At 35.7% G+C, this 22,641-nt stretch overlaps 1 protein-coding gene across 6 annotated transcripts in view; it reads left to right on the top strand.

Moving 5' to 3' along the window:
* MTF2 (metal response element binding transcription factor 2) overlaps window positions 1-10,985 on the top strand; it is a 69,445-nt gene extending 58,460 nt beyond the window's left edge. For all 6 annotated transcript variants that reach the window (XM_005610414.4, XM_070268721.1, XM_014740169.3 and 3 more), the window contains 6 exons: window positions 933-1,000; window positions 2,559-2,729; window positions 6,825-6,930; window positions 7,051-7,103; window positions 7,216-7,320; window positions 8,558-10,985. In XM_005610414.4, the coding sequence (XP_005610471.1) occupies window positions 933-1,000; window positions 2,559-2,729; window positions 6,825-6,930; window positions 7,051-7,103; window positions 7,216-7,320; window positions 8,558-8,915 (861 nt within the window). In that variant the 3' untranslated portion in view covers window positions 8,916-10,985. The remainder of the gene's footprint in view (window positions 1-932; window positions 1,001-2,558; window positions 2,730-6,824; window positions 6,931-7,050; window positions 7,104-7,215; window positions 7,321-8,557) is intronic.
* The last annotated feature ends 11,656 nt before the right edge of the window (window positions 10,986-22,641 follow it).

Genomic DNA, 22,641 nt, shown 5'->3' with positions numbered 1-22,641 from the left:
ATAATTTTTTTTAAAGATTTTTATTTTGTTCCTTTTTCTCCCCAAAGCCCCCCGGTACATAGTTGTATATTCTTTGTTGTGGGTCCTTCTAGTTGTGGCATCTGGGACGCTGCCTCAGCGTGGTTTGATGAGCAGTGCCATGTCCGCGCCCAGGATTCGAACCAACGAAACACTGGGCCGCCTGCAGCGGAGTGCGCGAACGTAACCACTCGGCCACGGGGCCAGCCCCTATAGTTTAGAATTTTTTACTGTTGGGCCCTAGTTTTTAAACTTTGAAAAACAGGCAGCAATAATTCTGAAGGAAGAGGCCTTTTTGGAACAAAGTAGAATATTTTATACAATTGAATACTTAGATTTTAAAATGGTTTGTGATGATAAAAAAACTACTGAGCCATTTCGGGTTTTAGGGCTGGCCAAAGTCTATAATTTTTATGAAAATAAAATCCCCAAATTTCACAGTACTTTTTAAAGTTAGAGATTATTGGTTTGTGCTAATAATAGAAGTATTGGGAAATAAAATTGTATGTTTCTTATTACTTTTTATACTCCTCCCTATCAGTATCTATTAGAAGCTTTTATGGTTGATATTAAAGTATTTCTAATGTATTATTTCCCCAGGTTATGGAATTAAAATAAATTTAATGTTTTACAGTTTAGTTATTTCAGGCATATCATTTGATCCATACAATTACTAGTAAAGTAATTAGTGCAGGATTTTTACTCTCTTTTTTATGGGTGAAAAAAAACAAGCCTTGAGAAATTAAATGGCTTTAGATCACACAGCTACTGAGTGAGGACCTGGAATTAAAATGTAGATCTTCTGACTACCAGTCAGTACACTTTTCTTCTGTATCACATTGCCTCTATCTAGAACCGTATCTTACTGATTGATGAAATTATAGTGTGTTAAATTGTTTCTTGATACTTCACAGCTGGCAGACACACCAAAATCTGAAAGATATGAGCACGTTTTGGAGGCATTAAATGATTACAAGACCATGTAAGTTGATTTATTTTATGTATCCCTATGAGGGAGGCATTTAGTAAGTATAAGGAATAATAACATTGTTTAAGAATTGTGGGGTTGGTGTATAGAACTAATACATACTATTTTAAACTTTTTAATGTCCTATTCTCTTTCAGTCAGAGTAAAACAGTGATTCTCAAGGTTTGGAAAAGGGAAGAACAATCCTCTGGGAATGGTGGCTGGGAGACGATTCAGTATTTCAGGGGAATTTGGCCGGTTCAGTTGAAAAAGTGTATTCAGTAATGACCTATTTTTATAATGCAATTTACTGAAAGTAAAATAAAATCTTGTTAGCTGGTGGGAATATGCAAAAGAAAAGGGACTATATTGTAGAGAATATGAGTTTTAAAATTATTGTGATCTTCTATGGTTTTAAGATTAGTTATTGCTATCAGTTATAGAAAAGTAATATTCGTGGTCTAATAATTAAGTGATATTGTTTGATATAAGATCTTGATAGATCTTTCCCTTCTTTTTTTAAAGCCAGCATAAGTACGTTTCTTAAAAATGTTTTCAAAATTCACTAGAAATAATTTTTTTTAAATGTTTAAGCTGGCTCCAATCAACTAGTGAGTTATATTGTAAAATTTTTGTTTGTAACGAGTTGCTTTTTTTGAACTTGACAGAATTTCCTCATTAAAAAACATTATACTTACTAGTGGCTGGATCTTTAGGCAAGCTCAAAAAGCCATAAAGTACCTGAGCAGTTAGCGTGCTGGTAAAAATACTTTATGGGACAGTGGATTCTGTAATCCAACTTGGGGTGCAAGAAATACATCTGTTCCTGTTATGGTAGAAATTGGGGTTCCCCTTTCTAAAACCTGTGTAAAAGCGGAGGGATGATCCAAGCGTTTGGTAGTGCTGCTTCTAGCTAGACAGGCTCTTGTAGAGCCAAGATAGATGGGGGTGTTTTGGAATAAGGACCCTAAGGACTTTGGGAAAGGGTTAAGGAGCAAATTTTTCAGAGACTCAAGCCCACACTGAAATAACACCTTTATGCTCTAGTTTGTTTCCAATTCCAGATCTGACACACTAGACACCCCTTTTATTTTTCTGGGCCTCTAGGATTGGTCTCCTACTCTCCTTTCCTGTGCTGTCACCTATTACTTTCCGACCAGAGTTTCACTCCTCACAGATCCACTCTGAAATAAAATTCTTCTCTTAAACCTTTTTTGAGATATTTTCAACAGATGACACCAAAATATGGAAAAACATATTGGGACTAAAGAGAGTGCTCTGTAGTCTTTTTCCTTCCTTTCAAAAGTTAGATACCATGTTTTAAAAAGAAAAGTGGACATATGCTCTTCCTTCTGATCCTATCCCTCCCTCCCTACTCCCCAATCACATCCTACTGTGGACTGGCTCTGGGGCAGATAGGACTCAAGGAGAGCAAGGGGAGAGAGCAAGTGTTTGTGGTATTGGGTGGACTTTTCATGTATAAACGATTTATATCTGAAAATTATGCGTTAGGGTCTGCCATGTATATGTGTTCAGTTTTTAAATTTTCTGTTAATCTTTTTCAAAAATTTAGGTTTATGTCTGGGAAAGAAATAAAGAAGAAGAAGCATTTGTTTGGGTTGCGAATTCGAGTTCCTCCTGTGCCACCAAATGTGGCTTTCAAAGCAGAGAAAGAACCTGAAGGAACATCCCATGAATTTAAAATTAAAGGCAGAAAGGCATCCAAACCTATATCTGATTCAAGGTAAAAGTTGATCTGTGGCATAGTTTTTCTCTCCAGCTTATTTGTAACTAAAAATATATGTTATTTAGTCTCATTAGTATATTTGAAAGTACAAGTGGCAGTTACCCTGCTTTGTTTTCCTGTTTATAATTTCTTGCTTAGACAAAGTACGAAGAGTTAATGCTAGATGTTTACTTATTTATTTTAGATCTTAGGCTTTCCAGGAATAAACTCCATAGGTTTTGTTAGCAAACAGCTTAAGTACTGGCCTGTTTTTTTGTTTGTTTGTTCATTTCTCATCCATTCATTCATTCCATTTATCAGTCACCTTGCTATCTAAGTGCTGGGGATATAATGACAAACAAGATAGACTTTCTCTCTGCCATGATGGGGTTTATGTTATAATGGGGAAGAAAGGTGATAAACAAGTAAAATAATTACAGATCATGGATGTTCCATTTAGGAAGTAGCATATGGATTTGGACTGTACTGGATGGATAGAGGGGAAGGAGTCTACTTTAAGAAGGAGGCTTAAGGAAGGCCTGTTTAAGCTGAAACTTAAAGAATGAGAATGGCCTAACAAGGTAAAGAACAAAGGGAGGAATACTTAAGGTAGTGGAAATAACAAGTATGAAGGGTATGAGGCATGTTCTAGGAACTCACAGAAGGCTAGTGAGGTATGAATGAGGGCTAGAGAGTAGCGTAAGTTGTTGGAAAGGTTGGGGGGGCTTGATCATATAGAGTCTTCTAGGCCTCATAGGGAGTGTGGGTTGTTTTATAAGAATAATGGGGAGCTTTTTAAAGATGTAAGCAGATTTAATTATCCTTTTAAAAAACCTTTTGGATGCTGTTTGGAAATTGGATAGGTACAGAGGTAAAAATAGAAGCAAGAGAAAATGAATGAAGACTCTTCTATTTGTCTAGGTGAGAGATGATGATTACTTGTGCAGGGGTAGGTGGTAGCAGTAAATGGAGAGAAAACACATTCAAGATCTCTGTTGGAGGTAGAATTTATTGCTTTTGCTAATGAATTAAATTTATAAAAGAAAGGGAGGAATAAAGTTAAACAACGCCTAGATTTCTGGCTTGAGCAACTGGTGGGTGGTGGTGTCTGTTACCAAGATCTGGAAGAACAGATTTTGGCAAGGTGTATGAAGCCTTCTTCTGATGCGTACTCACTGAGTTTGCGATTCTTAAGAAGTATATGTAAGTGGCCATGATGTTAGATATATGCAATTGGGTAAGTTAGGAGTTCGGGGGAGGTCAGGACACATGATATAAACTTGGAAGCTGATTTATAAAGCCATGAGAATGAATGAAATTACCTAGAGAGCAAGAAGATAGAGAGAAAGAGAAGAGAATGTGGTCCAGAATAATGCCCTGATATCATTCAGAGATTTGGAAGAGGTAAAATAAATGAAGGAGAGTGAAAAAGAATCATCAGTGAGATAGGAGGAAACCAGGAAAGTTTGGTGTCATGAAAACCAGAAGGGGAGTGTTTCAAGAAAGATGGGTATATTAAAGCAGTATTGAATGCTGCTAAGAGGTGGATTAAGATGAGAGAAAAATGTGCATTGGATAAGGTTATGTTCTGTTATTAGTGATTTTGACAAAAACAATTTTTTTTGAAAGGTAAGGATAGAAGTCAGTTTGGAGTGGGGAAGTGTGATTGAATCGATCCCTGTCTAATCTACATGTCAGAACTGGACTTTTTCTGCAAAGAAGAGACATAGGCAGATTCAAAATAATAATGATGATAAATAATAAAGGAAAAGGAGAAAAGAAATAATCTTTAAGAATTGAATTCTGAATGAGAAGAGAGAAAGTGGAAAGGGTATGTGTCGTCAACTCTCAGAAGTAGTTTTACTGTGAAGGCAAGTAGGGAAATGGAATGGAAGCCAGAGAGGGGAAAGGTAGTGATCAAGTGATGGGTTTTAGTAGATGGAAGACAATTGGAACCTGTCTTTGCCTGTACTAGGAGTGATCTAGTGGAGAAGAAGAGATTGGTGTAGGAGAGAGGGGAAGAAATTGAAGATATTGTAGTCTTTGAGAAGCCAAAGGGGAAGGGATTTAAAGCCTAAAGGTGGAAGTGGCCCTTGATAGGACTTACACCCTTTTGTTGAAATGGGGTGAAAAAGATGAGTACAAATGCTGGTTCTTTTGTAGATTTGGCACTTGGAACATGACTAAAGTTACTGCCTGGTAACTTCTATTTTCTCTATGAAATAATAAGGCAAACATAGTTGAGAGGGTGTGCAGAGAGGGAAATTTAAGGAGCAGGTGAAAGGTATGAGAGAGTCATCTTGGAGAGTAAGAAAATATAATTACAGAGGGTTGACAGTAATAAAGTAGATATTATTTTAAGGGTTTTTTTTTTTCCTGAAGGAAAGAATATTCCTACTACTTTCAAATTTTATCATTAATCCTTTGCTAGCAATTACCCATATTATGAATTAGAAAAAAAGTTTGTACAAACTTTCTTTCTCATTCCTGTCATGATTTTGATAGGACACTCCATCTGTGGTAGCTTTTAGGTTTTCGTTTGATGCCACCAGGTAATGGTTCAGCTTTCTTTAAAGGCATTCTCAGATCCTTCTGGGCCCTATGTATGAGTTGCTCTTTTTTTTTAATTTATTTTTATTTTTTTAAAGATTTTATTTTTTCCTTTTTCTCCCCAAAGCCCCCCGGTACATAGTTGTATATTCTTCGTTGTGGGTCCTTCTAGTTGTGGCATGTGGGATGCTGCCTCAGCATGGTTTGATGAGCAGTGCCATGTCCGCGCCCAGGATTCGAACCAACGAAACACTGGGCCGCCTGCAGCGGAGCGCGCGAACTTAACCACTCGGCCACGGGGCCAGCCCCATGAGTTGCTCTTTTTAATCTGAGAGTTCTTTCTTTAGTCAAGGGGTCCTTTATAAATGTTATGTTGATTATCTTTCAAAATAAAATATATACCCCATCCATCTTATCCTTGAGACTTTGATTCAGGTTCAAGTTATGCTTTGTTCCTCTAGCTCCCCCAGACTTCCTTCTACTTCCACCTTTATTCCCCAACCTTAGTTTGATATCTGGAGGGGTGTTCTTTCCTAATTTTCTCCATTCACCTCTTTCTAGCCTATTATATATGTGTTGTTCCTTTTCCTTGTTTTTTATTTGAATTTTCCTGGATAACTTTCTTATAGTACTTAACCCATTTTATTAGCCTGCTTGTATACACATTTGTTGCCTTCTGACTATAATTTGAACCCCTTAGCACAGGGAACATCTTTGTATTCATATTATCTAATATCCTCTCTATATGGTAGATAATGATTCTTGAATAAATGAAATAGATATTCCGTATAATGATATTTGCCCTTTTCTTCTTCTCTTCTATTAATTAGATGTCCTTGACTATTGTTTTTTTTCCTTCCTATTGCTTGATATTTGCCTTTATGTCTCAAAAACAGTTTTCTATATCTTTCTAATTTTACTCTTTGAATGACTCCCTGCCCAGTATGAAGGATTCCTTCCTTCTTTATGCTCTGCCACTCTGGGCTTCATTCTCCTGATTAGCATCATTCAAGAATGAATGATGTATGTATGTATATATTCAAGGAGTCTTTATTTATTTATTTATCTCTAAAGGCAACCTCTATTCATAGCTACTATATTTTAGCATAGATCCTTCCTGGTTCCACGAGGTTATCTTAAATTCATAATCACTTTTAGTAGTAAATTTTTGAAACATCCCCTAAGCACCTACATAGTAACAACCTAAATAATTGAACTTGTAGGAGTTTTGGAATCTTCCATTTAATATAGTAGTCTGTTTTTGTTTTTTTAATTTTTATATGTTATATATTTTTCAGAATTGTATTAAAGAGAACATTTTTTCTTAAACCTTTCATAGGTAAATATCCTTTAAGTCAAAAAATATTTATTTAAATTAGAATATATTATCTATGTACTTGACCGAACGTTTAGATTCAACTTATATTCAATATTATTTTTATATTATTATATGAAAATATAACCTAATTATTACAGTAGAATAGATTATGACAGTGTATATCGTCCATCATCTTTTTGTTTTCCTTATGCAGAGATTAAATACATAATGGTTTTATGTTTCAGGGAAGTAAGCAATGGCATAGAAAAAAAAGGAAAGAAAAAATCTGTAGGTCGTCCCCCTGGCCCATATACAAGAAAAATGATTCAGAAAACTGCTGAGCCACCTTTGGTAAGAGGATATGTTGGTATATGTTCTCAGAGAGGAGGGATGCTTAAAATTTCTGAGAAACTAATGTCTTTTCAGGCTTCTTTAGAACCATGCTTTAAGTATGCTTTTTTTATTTTTCAGGAAAAGGAATCAATTTCAGAGAATCCTACCTTGGATTTACCTTGTTCTATAGGGTAAATAGAAAATTATTTTCTCCTATCCTAGGAATTTTCTTTTGGGGGGGAAATTAGTATTTCTATTGTTATGTAATATAGTTTTTATACCATTTAAATTCTTTTGTCTCAGGAGAACTGAGGGAACTGCACATTCATCCAATACCTCAGATGTGGATTTCACGGGTGCTTCCGGTGCAAAAGAAACTACCTCGTCTAGCATTTCCAGGCATTATGGGTAGATATTTTATGTTCTTATTCTTTTCTAATTTTCCTCTAGACTCTTTTTCTTTGTAAAGTGATGATTAAATAAATTTTTAGCAATTGAAAGTAACACGAGTATGTCTTTGAGCTTCTGAGAAGCAATTCATATGTAGATTCTTTAGGTTGTTAATATTCATCTGAATATTTTTGCTTTTCAGACCAGAAACATTAAAAGTTTCATATTTGTTAGGAAATTTGCTGCGTTCACAGAGAATAGATACACTGGTGTTTATAGGCTGTGCTGTTTTCTGTGAGACCTTTTTATGCTTGTAATCTACAACCGTGCCTTGCTTTAGGAAGATTTGGTTGTTTTTTTTTTAATAAGTCTGAATCAGGCACATAAATCCTTTTGTTAGTAAAAAGATTTTAAACTCAGGATTTTTATCAATAGCAGACTTCCTCTCTAGTATTTTATTTCAGAAGGACAACTTTTTCCAGTATAATGTATCAGGTGTGAAAAGTTTACTTTACTTGGATCGGAACTATGAGCTTGCAAGTTTTATACTTTCCTTTCTTTAAAAACTGCTCTTGTGAATTGTACAAAAGTCTAAGTACTTAAAGTCTTAAAATGTAACTTATTTTTTAATAAATTGTGAACAATAATGATGTGAGCTGTATTTTTTGCCTCTGACTCAGCATTGTGGTAAGCTTTTTATATACATTGTCTTTTTTAATTCTTAGAACAATCTTTTGAGTTGTAGGTCCTCTTATTCCCATTGTACAGAGATGGAAACTGAGACTTAGAGGATTTTAAGTAATAAGCCAAGGATAGCATGTTTAGCAAGCATAACAGAGGTGGGATGTTAACTCAGACAGTAGGATTGTAAAGTCTTTGAATTCAGCTGTTGTGCTGTATTCTCTCCTTGTTATAAGATTGTAAAATCGTTGAATTTCTGAGCTGAAAAGGACCTCAAAGATGAACTAGTTCAACTCCTTCATTTAAGCTCTACACTTAAGAGAACACAGAGGATATGAGATTTGAATTTGGCCAGTATCACATAGAGCTAGACCCAGGGTACCCCGACTTCTAGTTTGTGCTTATTCTAGTTCATTACATTTATGTAGCATTCATTGTTTTGGTTTGGCTGCTTTTGTGTCAGCAAGAGTTTATACTTAGAGTAGAGTGATAGAAATAAATCAGAGAAGTTACCTTGTAGGCAAAGGATGCTTTATAAGCTTAGAGGTCAATTGTGGCTTTTTTTGTTGCATAGATTATCTGACTCCAGAAAAAGAACTCGTACAGGAAGATCTTGGCCTGCTGCAATACCACATTTACGGAGGAGAAGGGGTCGTCTTCCAAGAAGAGCACTCCAGACTCAGAACTCAGAAATTGTAAAAGATGATGAAGGCAAAGAAGATTACCAATTTGATGAACTCAACACAGAGATTTTGAATAACTTAGCAGATCAGGAGCTACAACTCAATCATCTAAAAAACTCCATTACCAGTTATTTTGGTGCTGCAGGTAGAATAGCATGTGGTGAAAAATATCGAGTATTGGCTCGTCGGGTGACACTTGATGGAAAGGTGCAGTATCTTGTGGAATGGGAAGGAGCAACTGCATCCTGACTGTAGGACTGAACATTATGTTCACTGCACTCTCATTTTCTGTAGGTACAGTTCAAAGCCCTAAAGGAGTCTGGCTTTTACTATCTTTCTTAAAAAAAAAAAAAATAAAAAGTCAAAAAAATTCACAAAAGGAAATGATACTAGCCTTAACATGTACCTGTCAATGTTATGGATATTGTCATAAAAAGCTATCTTTTAAAAATCAGAACAGAGACTTAATTTTTTTAAATCTTAAGATTTGTAGAATGTTTCTAGGATAGGATATTAAAAATGATTCAAACCCATGCATGGTGTTAGATAATTTTTCTAATTATTCCATTGAGTCAGTTTTTGTGATTAGTGGTTATCAGAGCAAACAGATCATGTAGATAGATAGCACAAGTATTTGGAGAAACATTGTCTGTTTTGTTACCAAAATGTTGGAAAAAGTTTATTTCAATACCTTTTAGATTTCACAAAGTGCAGTGTATATAATGCCTACTAAAAGATTGTAAAATATTGAAATTTTCTTTCAAGCAAAGTGTAAAAAATATATTGAGCCTGTAAATTGCTCTGTGACTAGACTTCATTGTCGTCTTAATATATTCTTTGCATGTGCATATATATACACACATGTGTATATATATGTGTGTGATTATGTGACCTATGCAATACAAATTATGGGAATGGGCAGCTTTGGAGTATATATCCCATAATTCTTTTTTCAGGAATAGTTGCAGTATTTACACAGCAGCATTTCTTCTCAGGCTTTTATTGGGTGCTGTTGCTTGCTATGTATGAAGAGAAATGTGTCAAACAAGTTTAGTGTGTTCTGAAGAAGGGTGTGAACAACAGTGTTCATGGGCTTTTAGAATGCTTTTCACTTTCAGTCCTTGTAACTCAGCTGTTCAGTACCTAAAACAAATTCAAATAATATGAACATTATCTCCTACTAGAAGTAACGTTTTCAAGTTTTCATGGCACATTATGATTGTAAATGTCTCTCAGTTTTAACAGTAAGTCTGTAGGAGTCCCGTGAAGATTCCTGAAATGTCTGTAGTAACTGTTAGTCATGTTGAATAAGTGTAGTATGAACAAAGTATTTTATTGCACAGGGTTAACAAACAGTATGGTGCCTGCCAAGGCTACCGCTGTTTTATTACAACATTACCTCTTGTTTTTATAAAATGTACCAAGATTTAAATTGATAACTTTATTTTACATGTAAAAAAAACAGTTTCTTTTATCACCAGTGTTAGAGTTGTCTTCTGTTTCTTTTTGTTTTGTTTTGTTTGTTTGTTTTCTTTTTTAGCCAAAGAGTAAACAGAAGAATATTCTTATTTTGGTGGCTATTCATTTCACCCTTAAAAGTGATTGGTGGATTTTAGCCTAAAAATTGGGGAATTTGCCGCCAAAATGAAAAATATGTAAAGTGTAGTGATTACAGAGTGGTAAAAATGTGGGTTAGTACTTATTTATTCCATTGATTGATTATTTGACTGTTTATAAAGAAAGTTGCTTTATTTCTTTAAACATCTTCAAAAGATGATCTTTTCTTGTCACATTATAGCCAAAAGAAGCAGAGAACTTCGTTGTCCTGCATTTGGTTCCTGGTTGGCCAGGTATAAATGAGCTTTACAAAAGTGCAAATTAAAAACTGTCACTTCTGTTTACCTCCACCAAAACTTGATTTTCCCCTAGCTATTAATTTAAAGTTGCCTTTCCTGCAGCTGCAATATTTTGAATAACACACAGAGTTTGTGTTGATTTTGAATGTTTGTTTATATCTAGGGGTAATGTAAAATGTAAATCCCGTGTAACCTTATTCACTCCACCTGTATACATATTATTTCATTTTCCCCAAAGTCCTTTAATTCTAACTGAACACCAGCAGTATTTTTAGTAACTTTTTCTTTAGCATACTTGGAAGATGATTTATTAAGCTGAACTGTCTTTAGACGTAATTATTGTGAATGTCTGTTTTATTTTATCATGGTGGTTCACATGGCTCTGATGTTCAGTTTGTATTTTTGGAATTGCTTTACTTAGAATTAAAACAGACCAACATTAAATGTGTGTATTTTTTAAAGAGCTAATGAGTTTTGCTTCTGTATTTGCTTGAAAATACACACTGGTGCAGTGGATGACTGCCTTTATTTAGCCAGGGAGCTAAGGATTTTTCAGTTTCATTGTAAATATGTTCACTGGAATTAATCTTTATAAAACTTTGCTTACATTTTCTTTTTGTCCCCAAAATAATATAATAATTATTGCATGTTCATCTTAAGTGATCCTTTAAAAAAATAAACTATTTAGCCAGCTTGTACACTTTGTACTTGAAAGACAATATTATCTCCCTTTACCCACCCTGTCCCCAAACTTCAAAAAAATGCAGGCTTTTCAACTTTGTTTTCTTTTCTTCTTACTTACATAGACGATGTCAGGGTTCACATAAAAGGATTTTCTGTTTTTTTCCTAAAAATCTTTGCCCCTGGGTTACAGAAAGAAAAGATGTAAAAATAAACTCATTTTAATTCCATTTTTATCCAAAACAAATGAATTTTTATGACTATCCTGATAATAAATGATAAATATGGATTCTTAGGCCCTTAGGTGATCAAACTAGATGAGAATATGAGCTGTCGGTTATTCTGTAAATTCTAATGTATGGATGATGAAGTCAGATCTTGCTTGCTAGGTATATTTTGTTACTAAATGTTTAGTAGAAGTGAATGTTCACTGATATTGAGGGTTACTTTCCCCTTTTATTTTGCAAGGTCTGTCCAACTATGCATGCTTGGTTTCTTTGTGTATATATTCACAAGATTTCTATTACTAGTGCTGGGGGTAGAACTAATTCTGTGTTTTAGGCTGATTGAGTTTTCTGTTAGGTACTATTAAGTTTTGGTTGGAACATGATCTGACTTACATAGTTATAGCAGACTGTTTTATAATGTGGTTCTGGAGTAGTTTGAATGAGGATGTCATGGCAAAGGAATGTGTCCAGGCAGTTTTGGGAAAGAGTAAAAAATGCCCTGTTTGTGTGTGGAAGTTTTCCTCTTTATATTTGAGTATGTCTATGAATATGCACTCCTGAAAGTCTCCTTTGGTTTTCACTCTGGCAGTTGATCAGTCATGTTCTTTCCTCAGGAAAATAAAAACTTGACAGTTAAATGTAAAGTGAGAATTTTATCTGATCATGAATTCTTTTCTAATTAGTAGCAGTTAAGAAGCCAGATGTCTTGACTGATAGAAATTTGGAGATGGGAGAAGCTGTGAAAGCAAACTGATTGGCTCTCTGAACGACAGGTATTGGGAGCGAGTATAATGTTTGTAACTTTTAAGTTATAGTATCAAAATGTCTTGACAGGGCCGGCCTGGTGGTGTAGTGGTTGAGTTTGTGCACTCCATTTTGGTGGCCTGGGGTTCACGGTTTTGGATCCCAGACGTGGACCTATACACCACTCATCAAGCCATGCTGTGGCAGGCATCCCACATATAAAATAGAGGGAGACTGGCACAGGTATTAGCTCAGTGACAATCTTCCTCAAGCAACAAAACAGGAAGATTGGCAACAGATGTAGCTCAGGGCCAATCTTCTTCACCAAAAAAATAAATAAAATCAAGAAAAAATGTCTTGGGGCAATAGCTAGAGCAAAAGATTATGTTGTCTTTATATTTAAAATTAGAATAAGACTCCAAATTAACCAGTTCACTCTTTTTTCCTCCCCTACCCTCATTTATACCCAACAAAACCCCTCTTTGCTTGTTCCCCTTGCATTTTCTCTTTGTTGGAGATGATGAGTATTGAAACTGGATGCTTAGTAATAACTCCACACTTTTGCAGCATTTTCAAGGAATGTGATATCTCATTCAAGAAAATTTTCCACTGGATATTTTTGTGAAGAAGATTGGCCCTGAGCTAATATGTCTGTTGCCAGTCTTCCTCTTTTTGCTTGAGGAAGATTGTCACTGAGCTAACCTCTGTGGCAATCTTCCTCTATTTTATGTGGGATGCCGCCACAGTGTAGCTTGACAGGCGGTGCTGGGGCCATTCCCGGGATCCAAACTGGCAAACCCCAGGCCACCTGAAGTGGAGTGCACGAACTTAAGCACTACACCACTGGGCCAGCCCTTTGTGTTGGATTTAAGCAAACAAACGAACAAAACTTTCATAGATGAAAAAATGTACTTAGTGGAAAAAACGAACATATATCCTCTTCAAAATCATTAGTCTAATTTCTGTTCCTTGTGTTTACCAAAAGATATTCAATCCGCCTCCCCCTCTTTTTTTGTAGCCTATAACATGCTTTCTCAATGAGTAATATAGTCCCAAAATGGGCACAGATTGATTCATGGGGTGGCAAAAAAGTCTTAGATAATGGTTTGTGGCCCTCCAAAGCTTAACTCTGCTTGACAAAGATCTTATTCTTTAGTATTTAATTACTTTCCTTGAGTCTTCTTGAGTATCACAAGAGCAGCACTGATCTTGAGTTCATGGAACGTAGACAAAATATGTGCAAGAATCAGTGCTACGAAACTGTGGCAGATGGATAGCTATGTTTTGGAGGACTTTGATTGTTCAGTCTCGGAGTCATCCTGTGAGAGGTGGTCTGCACATGGCTTTTGACTTCCACTGACTTTTGTGGATGTTTCTGTTTGATCCTCAGTGCTTTGGTGTGTGACCTGGGCTTGGAGAATTAAATAAGACTATTTACATTTTGTTGTTTAGTTCTAACAGGGTTATTCAGGCCATCATTAGTTATGTCAAGAACTGAAAAGGAAAAATGTTGACAATATCTGAATCAATATATAGCAGCTAGTTAAAAATAATTTTTTTGTATCAAGCAGAAATTAAAAGTAAGCTCACCAAAAACAATTTAAGAAATTAAGTTTTTTAAATGTTTTACTTTTGCTGGAGAAATACCATTTTTGAATGATTTTTAAAAACTGGGTTACGTTGCTATTATGTGTTTATATAAGTTGATAATTTGCATATGTAATTTTAGAACATTATAGTTTATGTAAGTAAATAAGTTACATTAAAAGTTACTCAGGGCCGGCCGGTGGCATTAGCGGTTAAGTTTGCATGCTACTTTTCGGCGGCCCAGGGTTCACCAGTTTGGATCCTGGGCGTGGACCTTCGCACCACTTATCAAACCATGCTGTGGCAGGCATCCCACATTTAAAATAGAGGAAGATGGGCACAGATGTTAGCTCAGGGCCGCTCTTCCTCAGCAAAAAGAGGAGGATTGGTGGTGGATGTTAGCTCAGGGCTAACCTTCCTCAAAAAAATAAATAAATGAAAAAAAATAAAGTTATTCAAAAAGAAGTTGTAAATTTAGGTTAAATGTTTATAGCAGCATCCAGTATTAATAATATGAACTTAGAGAAGTATTCTAATTAGTGTTATTTTAACCAATAATTGACATCTTACATATTTTATCTTTAATACTATTAGTGGAATGTAAGGAAATTTTTCCTATACAGAATTTGAGACAAAAACAAGATTTTTGTGAGAATTTGAGTCCCTTTGAAAATATGTAAAGCTTGCTTAGGTATCCCTGAAGTTAAACTTTTCCTTGAGGAGATAAGGAAGTTTAAGGAAATGAAGCTTGTTGGACAGACTTTTGGGAGGGAAAGACTGTTGGTTTGTCTAAGACTTATGGAGGCACAGTTTTGGTTCCTGTATCCCTTTATCACCAAATCTCTTCCAGAATCCAAGAGCATATCTATAACAGATCTATTAATTTTTTTGTGTTATAATTTTGTATAACTTTATATTTTAGACTTTCTCTCTTATTTTTACCTCTGCATATAAATTTTCCAGTGAAGAATTACGTCATTAGAAAGCTATTCCTAAAAATTTTTTAAATTTTATTGAGGCCTTAATAGTTTATAACATTGTGAAATTTCAGTTGTACGTTATTGTCAGTCACCATATAAATAAATATGCCCCTTCACCCCTTATGCCCAACTCCTAATCCCCTTCCCCTTTGTTAACCACTAAACTGTTCTCTTTGTCCATCTGTTAGTTTATCTTCCACATATGAGTGAAATCATATGGTGTTTGTCTTTCTCTGTCTGGCTTATTTTGCTTAACATAATACCCTCAGGGTCCATCCATGTTGTTGCAAATGGGATGATTTTGTCTTTTTTTTTTTTTTATTTTTTAAGGATTGGCATCTGGGCTAACAACTGTTGCCAACCTTTTTTTTTTTTTCTGCTTTATTTCCCAAACCGCCCCCTCCCCCGCCCCCCCGCAACATAGTTGTATATCTTAGTTGCAGGTCCTTCTAGTTGTGGGATGTGGAACGCCGCCTCAACGTGGCCTGACGAGTGGTGCCATATCCACGCCCAGGATCTGAACCCTGGGCCGCCGCAGCGGAGCACGCAAACTTAACCACTCGGCCATGGAGCCGGCCCCAGATTTTGTCTTTTTTTATGGCTAAGGAGTAGTCCATTGTAAATATATACCACATCTTATTTATCCAATCACCAGTTGATGGGCACTTGGGTTGCCTCTACTTCTTGGCTATAGTGAATAATGCTGCAATGAACACAGGGGTGCGTAAGTCTCTTTGAATTGTTGATTTCAAGTTCTTTGGATAAATATCCAGTTGTGAGATACCTGGGTCATATGGTATTTCTATTTCTAATGTTTTTTTTTTTTTGAGGAAGGTTAGCCCTGAGCTAACATCTGCTGCCAATCCTTCTCTTTTTGCTGAGGAACACTGGCCCTGAGCTAACATCCATGCCCACCTTCCTCTTTATATGTGGGACGCCTACCACAGCATGGTTTGACAAGCAGTGCATAGGTCTGCACCTGGGATCCGAACCAGTGAACCCTGGGCTGCTGAACTGGAACATGTGAACTTAACCATTACGCCACCAGGCTGGCCCCTCTTTTTAATTTTTTGATTAAATCTCCATGTTGTTTTCCATAGTGGCTGCACCAGTTTACATTCCCACCAGCGGTGTATGAGGGTTCCCTTTTCTCCACAACCTCTCCAACATTTGTTATTTTTTGTCTTGGTTATTATAGCTATTCTAATGGGTGTATGGTGATATCTTAGTGTAGTTTTGATTTGCGTTTTCCTGATGATCAGTGATGTTGAGCATCTTTTCATGTGCCTCTTGGCCATCTGTATATCCTCTTTGGAGAAATATCTGTTCATATTCTCTGCCCATTTTTTGATTGGGTTGTTTGGTTTTTTTGTTGTTGAGTAATGTGAGTTCTTTATATAGTACGGAGATTAACCCCTTGTTGGATATATGATTTGCAGATATTTTCTCCCAGTTGGTGGCTTGTCTTTTGTTTTGATCCTGGTTTCCTTTGCCTTGCAGAAACTCTTTAGTCTGATGAAGTCCTACTTGTTTATTTTTTCTTTTGTTTCCCTTGTCTGAGTAGACATATTTGACAAGATCCTTCTAAGAGCGATGTCAAAGAGTGTGTTACCTGTATATTTTTTTTTTAGGAGTTTTATGGTTTCGGGTCTTACCTTCAAGTCTTTGATCCATTTTGAGTTAATTTTTGTGTATGGTGAAAGATAATGGTCTACTTCCATTCCTTTGCATGTGGCTGTCCAGTTCTCCCAACACCGTTTATTGAAGAGACTTTCCTTTCTCCATTGTATGTTCTTGGCTGCTTTGTAGAAGATTAGCTGTCTGTAGATGTGTGGTTTTATTTCTGGGCTTTCAATTCTGTTCCATTGATCTGTCTGTGTTTTTTTGCTGGTACCATGCTGTTTTGTTTACTATAGCTTTGTAGTATATTTTGAAGTCAGGGATTTTGATGCCTCCAGCTTTGTTCTTTTTCCTCAGGATTGCTTTAGAAATTCGGGGTCTTTTGTTGGCCCATATGAATTTTAGGATTCTTTGTTATGTTTCTGTGAAGAATGTCAGTGGGATGCTGATTGGGATTGCACTGAATTTCTAGATTGCTTTAGGTAGTATGGACATTTTAATTATATTTAGCCTTCGAATCCATGTGCATGGAATTCCTTTCCATTTCTTTATGTCATCATCGATTTCTTTCAATAATGTCTTACAGTTTTCACTATATAGGTCTTTCACTTCCTTGGTTAAATTTATTCCTAGATATTTTGTTCTTTTTGTTGCAGTTGTAAACAGGATTGATTTTTGAGTTCTCTTTCTGTTAGTTCATTATTAGGGTATAGAAATGCAACTGATTTTTGTAAGTTGATTTTGTACCCTGCAACTTTGCTGTAGTTGTTGATTATTTCTTATAGTTTTCCGATGGATTCTTTAGGGTTTTCTATATATAAAATCATGTCATCTGCAAACAGTGAGAGTTTCACTTCTTCATTGCCTATTTGGATCTCTTTTATTTGTTTCTCTTGCCTAATTGCTCTGCTAAAAACCTCCAGTACTATGTTGAGTAAGAATGATGAGAGTGGGCACTCTTGTCTTGTTCCTCTTCTCAGAAGGATGGCTTTCAGTTTTTCCCCATTGAGTATGATGTTGGCTGTGGGTTTGTCATAAATGGCCTTTATCATGTTCAGGTACTTTTCTTCTATGCCCATTATATTCAGAGTTTCTATCATAAATGGATGTTGGATCTTGTCATATGCTTTCTCAGCATCTACTGAGATAATCATGTGGTTTTTATTCCTCATTTTGTTTATGTCATGTATCACATTGATTGATTTGTGGATATTGAACCATCCTGCTAAGGTGTGTATTAAGATTAGTTTGGCACTGGTATTTAGGATGAATTAGAGGGAAATCGTGTGAGCAGCAAAGCCAGCTAGAGCTAATCTAAATCTCAGTAAATCTGAGGTGTAGTAGAAGCAGTAGGAATGTTGAGAATACGCATGAGAAAGATTAGGGAGATTAGCTGACAATACTTGGTGACTTAGCAGGTAAGAGGTCTTTAAGTTTTGAAGGCCTGGGAGGCTAGTGATGTTACTAAACAGAGGGAACAGAAGAGGAGCAGGTTAGTTCAGAGAACAGTAAGGAAGGAAGTTAGGCTTGGTTGGAACAAAAGGTTGATGCTTTGAAGTAAAGGTAGTAGTAAAGAAGTGGAGTAGGACCAGATTATGGAACAAGACTAGTTCTTAGCTACTGCTTCTGCCAGGCATTTCCCAGAAGCTTATGCTCTTTATTATTGAAAACTTGCTTGTCACCATTCTTTAAGCAAAGACCTAGAACACTCAAGTTTCTTTATGGTGGTACTGTGGCAAGTATGTAGGACTTTCAATTAAAATATGGGTTTTCTGTCATACTCGCTGTCGTAATATGGAAATAATTATTTAGAAGGTATTAGCTGAACAAAACAAGTATTTGTTTTGTTGAAGCAAGTAATACCTATATTTATAGTGGGAAACCATTGCATTGTTTTATTTAAAAGCTTCTCCTGGGGCCAGCCCCCGTGGTTTAGTGGTTAAGTTCAGTGCATTCTGCTTTGGCAGCCCGGGTTTAGTTCCCAGGCATGGACCTACATCATTTATCTATCAGTGGCCATGCTGTGGCGGTGGCTCACATACAAAATAGAGGAAGATTGGCAACTGATGTTAGCTCAGGGCGAATCTTCTTCAGCAAAAAAGAAAAGAAAAGAAAAGAAAAGAAAGCTTATTCTGAAGCAAAAGCACTTGGAAGTGTTTCCAAGAGAATACTTCATAGGGCTTTCCAGGTGGATACTGTGGATACAAAAGTCCATACTGGACTCCAAAGTGTAGTTGCATAAAAAGCAGGTAGTAATAAAAATCAAACTTGAAAATACTTTTTAAAAAGAAATATTGAAAAGAAGTAATATGCAAATAGTTTGGGTTTTAAAATGAATGAGGAAAAGACTGTTCTGGGAAGAAAAATTAATAATAAAAATATTTATAAGATATTTAGAGTGATGAGGAAAAATGTCAGATGATTTTCTTGGTTAACACTGGAAAGCAGCGTTAAAATATTTCAAGTAGTTACTAAAACTGATTTACTTTTTCTTTGGAATTGAGAAATATAAATTTCGGTTTAGAAAATGACGAGCATTTGCTATAGTCCAGTAGTAGGGGACCTTGAAAACTAATTAAATATTACAATCAACAAGCAATTAATTCCCTTCATAAGAAAACTGTAATAGTCTCCAATTCTGGATTTTCTTGTAATAGAAATTTACATCTGGAGTGAATAGTACTCTTTTTCCTCAACTAAACCTGACTTGGAGGAAATAATGCTAATTTGTTTCTAATGTATTACCTTTATGCTTAACCCCAAGTTGTTGTACCTTAGCTGGCAACAAGAAGAATTAGTGAAGCAGTTCCAAGAGAATGAAGATGTGGTTTAGAAGAAAGGGCAGTGATGGGGAAGGATGGAAGTAGTAGATGAGAAAAACAGGGCAGGAAACCTTTTATCAATCCTGTTGTGTTTTTTTTTCCCCAAAATGGAAAAGCTTCACTATTTTCTAAGTATAATATAAAAATATTTCTCAGTGAAAAATTCAGACAACACAAACTATAAAAGATTCTGAAAATCCCCCCAGTTCTACAATCCAGACATAATGATGTAGGCTTCTAGCCTTTTTATCTATTTCTCTTTGTTTTTACTGAAAAAAGATCATTCATGTTGTTTTGAAACTTTACTTTTCACTTAATAATAAACTGTGTGCCTCCTTTTTGCATCAGCAAATACTGTGTTTTAGGCATTGTACTGGGTGCGGTGGATATAATAGACGTGTTCTCTGCCTTCAGAGATTAGAGTCTAGTAGAGGGTTTGTATATGTTAATTATGGTGTTGTATGATCAGTGCTAAAAAGTCAGGGATAGCTTCTCTGTTGAGATTCACAGAACAGTGCTTCTGCAACATTTGAGAAATAGCTGTGGTCTCCCTATGGTAGTGTTCTAATAACCAGTTCATCATAGTATAACCTCTGGATAATATTTTAGAATATGGAATTGCTTCAGAAAGGAAAAAGGTTGACTCTGGATTCTTCTTTCATATTTCATGTATAACCAATCAGGCTCAATTCCTTAAGCTTCCTGAAGAATACAGTGTTTCATCTTTCTACTGATAACTAAATTCTTAAGAATTGAAGCAATACCTAAAATGACAATTGGTTTTTCACTGATAATATTTTGGTTTTATTTAATTTGAAGTTAGAGTAAATTATTTTACTCATTCCTGGGCTCATTCAGAAATATGTATATACCAACACACTAATGTCTGTGTCAGGTATAAAATTCATCTTCCCCATTTTTGTTTTAAATTTTTATTTTGAAATAATTATAGATTCACAAGAAGTAGCAAAAAAAATGTACAAGGAGTTCCTGTGTACTTTTCACACAGGTTCCCCCAATGGTAACATCTTGCACATGGTACAATATCAAATCCAGAAAATAGACGTTGGTGCAGTCCAGTTTGTTCAAATTTCACCAATTTTACAAACACTCATTTGTGTGTGGGTATATATAGTTCTATGTAATTATATCACATGTAGATTTATACAACCACCACTCAAAACAGAATTGTTCCACCACAAGGCTTCCTTTATAGCCACATTTTCTTTCTTCCTTTCTTCCTTCCATTCCTAACAACTGGCAACCACTAATCTGTTTTCTGTCTCTAATTTTATTTCAAAAATGTTACATAAAAGGAATCATACAGTGTGTAACCTTTTAAGAATGGGTTTTTTTCCCCACTGACCTTAATTCCCTTGAGGTCCACCCAAATTGTTGCATATATCAATAGTTTATTCCTTTTTCTTGCTGCATAGTAAGTATTTCACGGTATGGGTGTACTAAAGGTTAACCATTCACTCTTTGAAGGACAGTTGGGTTATTTCCAGTTTGGGGCTATTACAAATGAAGCTGCTATGTGGAATTTGAAATGTTTACAGGTTTTTATTTGAACATATGTTTTCATTTTTCAGGGGTAAGTGTCCAAGAGTATAAATGCTGGGTTGCATGGTAAGTGCATGTTTAGTTTCATAAGAAACTGCCAAAATATTTCCTGAAGTGACTCTACCATTTTATGTCCCACTAGCCGTGTATGAGTGATCCAGTTTCTCTGTATCCTTGCCAGCATTTGGTGTTGTAACTATTTTTTATTTTAGCCATTCTGGTAGGTGTGTAATGATATCTCATTATGGTTTTAAGTTGAATTTCCCTAATGGTAATGATGTAGAACATCTGTTCATGTGCTTATTTGCCATCCACATACTTTCTTCATTGAAATGTCTGTTCATGTCATTTGCCCATTTTCTAATTAAATTGGGTTTTTTTACTGTTGAGCTTTGAGAATTCTTTATATATTGTAGTCCTTTTTTGGATATGTAGTTTGTATGTATTTTCTCCCCATCTGTAGCTTATTTTTTCATCCCCTTAACAGGGTCTTGTGTAGAGCAAAAGTTTTCTTTTTGATTAGGTTCAGTTGATCAGTTTTTCCTTTTATGGGTCATGCATTTGGTGTCGTGTGAAAATTCTTTGTCTAGCTCTAGGTCCTGAAGATTTTCTCATAATTTGAAAAGCTTTATAGTTTTTTACAGTTATGTTCATATAATTACCTGTTTGTCCCAATTGCTCCAGCACTGTTTATTTAAAAGGCTTGCTTTTCCCTATTGAATTCCTTTTGCACCTTTGTGAAAAATCACCTGGACTTGTTTTGGTGTATTTCTAGCATCTCTCTTCCGCTGATCTTTGTGTCTTTCCCTCCACCAATACCATGCAGTGTTGATTACTGTAGCTATATAGTAAGCATTAACATAGCTAGCTTTATTCTTTTTCAAAATTGTTTTAGTGCTTTGCCTTTCCATGTAAATTTTAGACTAAGCTCATCTCTGTCTACAAAAAGACCTTGCTGGATTTTCATAGTAATTAAGTTATATTTAGATTAATTTTGGAAGAATTGACCTTTTTACTAAGTTGAGCTTTCCAATCCATGAACATGGTATACTTCTCCATTTATGTAGGTCTTTGATTTCTTTCACCAGCATTTGATAATTTCAGCATACAGATCCTTGTATGTTTTATTAGATTTATACCTAAGCATGTCATTTTCTTTGGAGTGGTTGTAAATGGTATTGTGTTTCTAATTTCGTTTCCAATTTGTTTTTGAATACCAAGCAAGAATCCAGCAAAATAGAACTCTAAAATGTGACTTGAAGCTCAGGGCTTTTCTTTCAGCTTTCTCCTACAAATGGCTTTACTAGTCCTTTTAGAATTAAAATAAGGGTGGAAAGGATAGGTTTATTAGTCCATCAACCCACTTGATGTCAGATGTAGAAACAATCCCTTTTACAAACATCTGATCATTATTGCCACTTGAAAACTTCCAGCATTGGGGAGTAGTCTCTTTCTTTATATATAAGGGAGTTCATTTCAGTGTCAGACAACTGATTCTCATTGTTGATTTTCCTGTTGACTCATGGTCATTGAAGACCCCCAAATTTTTTCCCTACCCTGTATTTTCTCGCTCTCTTCTTTCAGATGCAGGGATCCAGAGTCCATCTCAATGTGCCGACTCTCATATAACATCACCTTAGGTCTGGATTCTTTATTCTGTGCCCTCGCCTCAGATATACGTTAAGTGTAGTATGGCTCCAGTTTCTAATGACAAGCCTTCCCGAAGCCCACACATCTCAAGTGATGGGAGTGCAGAAGCAGAAAGTTGCCTGAGGAATTCTACCGCCTTGTAGGCGAAGAGTGGCTTGTCTAGATGGTATGAAGGAAATGACCAATAATACACCAAACTCCAAGCACTGGACTCTCCTATATGCTATTTTAATTAAGTTTTGAGA

The sequence above is a fragment of the Equus caballus genome, chromosome 5 (genome assembly GCF_041296265.1).
Source record: "Equus caballus isolate H_3958 breed thoroughbred chromosome 5, TB-T2T, whole genome shotgun sequence".
NCBI classification, from domain to species: domain Eukaryota; kingdom Metazoa; phylum Chordata; class Mammalia; order Perissodactyla; family Equidae; genus Equus; species Equus caballus.
This window is presented reverse-complemented; position numbering and strand designations above follow the sequence as displayed.